The sequence below is a fragment of the Cebus imitator genome, unplaced genomic scaffold (genome assembly GCF_001604975.1).
Source record: "Cebus imitator isolate Cc_AM_T3 unplaced genomic scaffold, Cebus_imitator-1.0 Scaffold101, whole genome shotgun sequence".
In the NCBI taxonomy this organism is placed as follows: Eukaryota; Metazoa; Chordata; class Mammalia; order Primates; family Cebidae; genus Cebus; species Cebus imitator.
This window is the reverse complement of record NW_016107416.1, coordinates 2,905,665-2,911,436: the sequence shown is the minus strand read 5'-3', so window position 1 is coordinate 2,911,436 and position 5,772 is coordinate 2,905,665. Positions and strand designations below refer to the sequence as shown.

The window sequence follows — 5,772 nt, the reverse complement described above, 5'->3', positions numbered from 1 at the left end:
CCAGGATGGTCTCGATCTCTTGACCTCGTGATCCACCCGCCTCGGCCTCCCAAAGTGCTGGGATTACAGGCTTGAGCCACCGCGCCCGGCCTCCTGCCCTAATTTCTAATGTTAACGCATTAGTAACCTAGAAAGCAGCTATTTACAACCCTGCTGTATCTGTAGATTTTGTGTATGTCTGTGTGTATGTATGTTTTAATACAGGAACTATCTCCTCGCTCCTAATGCTGATGATATTTCTGAGGGGTGCTTTTCTAAAACACAAACAATTTAAACAGAGTACAATTATCTTCAGGACAGCACAATTATTTCCCTTCCTTGGCTCAATTTTGATATAATCCACATTCAGAATGTTATTTACCTTAAATGTTTTTGATATTCCTAGGCATAAAACCAGTTACTTAAGAAAACTGAGCAAAAATATTTATTACAGATAATAAACAGATTTTTCTACTTTATGGGCAAAAATTACATTTCCACACAAAATTAGTATTGGTTTAGTTAACTAGAGCTAGTGGCTAAGACGTGATGCTACAATAATTCTAAATTGGCCAGGCACAATGGCTCACACCTGTAATCCCAGCACTTTGGGAGGCGGAGGCAGGCAGATCACCTGAGGCCAGGAGTTTCAGACCAACCTGGCCAACATGGTGAAATTCCATCTCTACTAAAAATACAAAAATTAGCTGGGTGCGGTGGCTCACGCCTGTAATCCCAGCACTTTGGGAGGCTGAAGTGGGTGGATCACAAGGTCAGGAGACTGAGACCATCCTGGCTAACACGGTGAAACCTCGACTCTACTAAAAATACAAAAAATTAGCTGGGCATGGTAGCATGCACCTGCAGTCTCAGCTACTCAGGAGGCTGAGGCTAGAGGATCGCTTGAACCAGAGAAACGGAAGGTGCGCTGAGCTGAGATTGCACCACTCACTCCAGCCTGCGTGACAGGGAGAGACTCCGTCTCAAAATAAAATAAAATAAACAATACAAAAATTAGCCAGGTGTGGTGGCGCATACCTGTAGTCCCAGCTACTCGGGAGGCTGAGGCAAAAGATTTGCCCGAACCCAGGAGGTGGAGGTTGCAGTGAGCCAAGATTATGCCACTGCACTCCAGCCTGGGCAACAGGGCAAGACTCCATCTCAAAAAAAAAAAGGCTAAATTGACCATTTGATCACGGATCCTATCAATTAACTTTCATCTATTGCAGGGTCACAGGCAGCATCAAAACCCCTGCCCCTCAGTTCTTTAGTCACAAGGAACATCAGCCAAATGAACAGCTGGATCAGCACAAATCCACTATCACTACATTCTATTTGTCAACTTTCCCAACAAATCACGTAAGAGCTACTGTCCTGGGAGAGTGCACTAATAATATACCCAAGGCATCCTAAAATAAGTGATAATCTAGCAAGAAAAGGTGTAAAATCTATTTTAGACACTAAACTGAAGAAATATTTTAAAATCTAAGTTCATTTTTATTAAATCAATATTTATGCTTTAAATTTTAAAATGTCATCCCACTAAGTTTTGAGTCCCACTGCTAAAACAGACACTGATACCAGTAACATGTTTCTCTTTTCAACTGGAAGAAATGAACAAAATATTTAAAAAGACAACTGCTCCCTTTAATCTTTCAGCTTTAATAATATGAATCCTTTTACCTTTATATAGCAATTATAATTTAAGAGGAACTTGTACCTTCAAATTGAAATAAAAAGTTATCTTGTAAAAGAGAGAGCAATCTATTTTTTATTTTTATTTATTTATTTATTTATTTTTGAGATGGAGTCTTGCTCTATCACCAGGCTGGAGTGCAATGTCACAATCTCGGCTCACTGCAACCTCCGCCTCCCAAGTTCAAGATTCCCCTGCCTCAGCTCCCAAATAGCCAGGATTACAGGCGTGCGCCACCATGCCCAGCTAATTTTTGTATTATTCGTAGAAACAGGGTTTCACCATGTTGGCCAGTATGGTCTTCATCTCTTGACCTCATGATATGCCTGCCTTGGCCTCCCAAAATGCTGGAATTACATGCATGAGCCACCATGCCTGGCTATTTTATTTCTTACCGGTAATAATTTCAATCCACTTTTCCACCCTCAATTTCTCTTCTGACCTGCAACTCCCTAGCCATCATATGCTGCACAAGGCAATGGGACTACCACTTCAGTCCCTTAGGTTTTGCCTCTCCTAGAGATTGTGAATTCCAAAAAGAAAAAAGAAAAAAAATAATGTAATATTGGGAGGGAATAAGAAAAAAAAAAAAAAAAAGATTGTGAATTCCCTCAGAACAGCATTTCTTCCTCCAGTTCTCCTTGGTACCAGCAGTGCACTACAGAGTGTAAATTTAACTACGATATTAATTTCCTCCAAGATCAGCCTCTCCTACTACCTAGACTATGAAACTCTGCAGACACTAGGTATGTATTATCCACCCCTCACACAGTTCTAGGCCAAAAAAGACCTTCAATTTTAGCAAAAAATTTAGCAACTGAACCTTTTTTTTTTTTTGAGACATAGTCTCACTCTTCTCGCCCAGGCCTGAACCTCTGAATCAGCAAAGTACATTACAAGCAGACATTTGTATTTTTTTGTATTAATCTTGCTTACATTTCTTTCCTAGTAGCCATACTCCTCAACTGTGTCTTTCAAGGGAATAGGTTTATACTGTGGTTCATTCTCAAATACAAATGTTGTTTACAAGATAATAATGTCTAATCACAAAATCTCACTACTGTAATCAACAATGTGGCCATTACAAAATTTATGAACCTATAAAATTGTAGCACCTGTTTTTAAAAATTTACACTAAAACATGAAAATGCTTTCCTATATAGCTGATGTTAAGGTGCCTCCCGCCTATAATCCCAGCACTTTGGAAGGTCGAGGTGGGTGATTACTTGAGGTCAGGAGTTCGAGGCCGGTCTGGCCAACATGATGAAACATCATCTTTACTAAAAATACAAGAATTAGCTGGCTGTGGTGACGGGCGCCTGTAGTCCCAGCTACTCGGGAAGCTGAAGCACGAGAATAGGTCGAACCCGGGAGACCGGTTTCAGTGAGCACAGATGGGGCTACTGCACTTCCACCCGGACTACAGAGCCAGATTCTGTCTCAAAAAGAAAAGAAAAAAGATGCCTGGAGAGATGGACGTGAGAGCAAGAAAAAAAAAAAAAACAGGACTGTGATGAAACAGTTTAACATATTGCTTCCATTTCCACCTTTATCCCAAGAGAATTTAAATGTGAAAGAAAAAAAAATGGAGGGAGAACCCACAATTCAAAATAACCTTTTAAAAAAAGCAAAGTATGCTGGATTTTGCAAACCGTGCATTTTAACCTGCTATCCTTTCAAGTGATTTTTAAAGAAGGATTTTTTTTTTAATCCACAGAATATTTTGCTTCATCCAGAAGCAGCTGGATCTTATGTCACCAATATACGCCGCCTCCACACACACGCTGCTACCACTTTGAGCCCTGTGCCTAACGATCCATCACGGTAAAAAAATTAAACCAGGAGATTCATCTTCCCAAATCTAAGAAACAGTAATAGTTCGTCCTCCTCCCACCCCCAGGAAAATTTTCTAACGGGACTAGAGGGAGGAGGGAATCAGTTCATCATCATTCTCCATGGGGAGAAAAATGGCATTAACTTTCAACAAGAGACCGCTGCTCTTCCACCGTATCCCCTTTAGAACATAAAATATTAAAGGCTTTTGAAGCATTCACAGGAATAGAAAACTGAAGTATGAAGCACTTCACTCTGCAGCAAGATAGCCGCTTAAAAATCGTCCAGAATTTGGGGGATGGAGGGAACCCGTTAAGGCCCGCGAGACCCCTACCCTAAGGGGGAGTAGGATTCCGTCAAACAGAAAATGCCACTCTCCGCCCCCTCCGCCATCCGGAACGCTGACCGGCGCGGAGTGCGGGGGCGGCCGAGGGCAGGAGCGGTGAGGAGGCGGGACGCGACACACGCACCGCGCCGAGGACTGCTTCACGGCTTTTAAAAAGATTTTAAAGATGCAGTTTATACAGCCGGAGGATTCCCACCCATTCACCAGCCCCAGCCCTCACCCAGCTCCCCACCCCCATCGGGGGCTCCACCGGGCCGTGTCCCCGCAGCGGCCTCGGCCCCACGCCCCAAGGCGCGCGGCTCCCCACTCGGGGGTCCCCTACGCGCCCCTCACCGCCCACCCGAGGCCAGACGCGCCCCAGCTGGGGATCCTTCGCACCTGGATGTAGTTGTTCTCGCAGTAATCGGCCACCCGTTCCAGATTCGTGTAGCTGTCGAAGAGGGCCCGGCGGCCCCCCGGGATTTCCTCTTCCAGCAGCATCTGCAGCTCCGCCATCTTCACATCCTCCTCCTCCTCCTCCTCATACAGCTCGCAGAGGGAGCGGCGGCCGCAGCGCCAGGGAAACCCAGGACCGGGAGAGGAGGAGCGGCGGCGACGACGGCGGTAACTCGGGAGGAGCGAGAAACAGCCCCAGCGCGCGACAGGGGAGGGGGCGACGGGGGCGGGGCGCGAGCCGACGGACTGCGAGGACGGTCACCGCGGCGACGGCAGGCCGGGCGCGCGCACGCGTGCTCCCCTCTCTCCGCCCCCGGGCGCCCGAAAAAGATTCCCACCCTCGCCCGCGCCGCCGGCCCCTCCCCCACTTCCGGCGTCTCCTAGCGACGACAGGGGTAGGGGCCGGGATGCGCGCGGGAGTCGGTGGCGCAGTTAACCCTTCCGCCGCCCGCCGACCGCTGGAGGGGCTGCAGAAGCCCTCACCTCCCGGCGGCCTTTGTTAGCCCGGCGGGAACGCACCAGCCAGTTCTGCTGGCTTCCCGCCGGCGCCCTCCGGGACTCACCTCGGCGCTGTCCTCACCCTGGGGCCGAGCCCCTGTGGGGGTCATCGGCCTGGGGAACTTCTTGAGGCTTTTCTTCCTCTGCTGCTGATGGGAGGCCGAAGGAGGGCACAGCCTCCGCTCTTGGGACCCTCGTCTGTGAAAGATCACACCTCATCAGGGCAGAAATAAAAGCTCACAAACTTCCACACAGCTTTCAATGCCACCTGACTTCATTCTTCTCAAATTTGACCTCATCCTCTTTGTTGCAGTGAATTGCAGTTTCCTAACCCCAGTTTTCCTGCGCTCCTGCCTCTTTGCACTTCCCCACCAACGCCTTTCTCTCCTGCCAGGTTAGCGCCTTTCTCTTATGGTTTGCGGTCCCCTGGGCCTCAGCTTTTTATGTTTGCCATTTCGATGATTCGCTTCCTCACTCACAACCTTTTCTGTCATTTATCTAATGCCGTCAACTTCGCTGTCCTTTTTCTTATTCATGGTTTTGGTATTTAAAATTTTGAAACCGATTTTGCTGGTAATAATTGCCTTCTTCACGGCTGTTACGTAGATAAAATCAACATTTATGTGAAAACACCTTGAAAAAAACATGAAGTACTACAAAAATTCAAGGCAGATAATTTTGCTCTTGCAGTTATAATTCTGTTTTTTATTCTCCAGATACTGTGTCCTGTTTCTCTAAATCCAACTACCGCACACAATGTAATCTTGAAAAACTAAAACTCCTGACAATTGCTGAGATATGAAGCTGTGACCTTTATTTGTGCTGTGGAAAATCAAGGTTGACTCCCAGCAGTGCCATCTTAGGTTTAGTTAGAACAAGATCCATTGTTTCAACACTTGTTCTTAATCTGGTGATCTCTTGGCCCGCCTACAGTGAATTTTTTTCGTTCAGATGATTAGGAAACTATGTTATACTTCCGAAAAAA

General features: G+C 46.4%; 1 protein-coding gene across 37 annotated transcripts in view; it reads right to left on the bottom strand.

Moving 5' to 3' along the window:
• ABI2 (abl interactor 2) overlaps nucleotides 1-4,811 on the bottom strand; it is a 121,956-nt gene extending 117,145 nt beyond the window's left edge. For all 37 annotated transcript variants that reach the window (XM_017536836.2, XM_017536845.2, XM_017536851.2 and 34 more), the window contains exon 1: nucleotides 4,233-4,811. In XM_017536836.2, coding sequence (XP_017392325.1) covers nucleotides 4,233-4,349 — 117 coding nt within the window. In that variant the 5' untranslated portion in view covers nucleotides 4,350-4,811. The remainder of the gene's footprint in view (nucleotides 1-4,232) is intronic.
• Nucleotides 4,812-5,772: the final 961 nt, after the last annotated feature.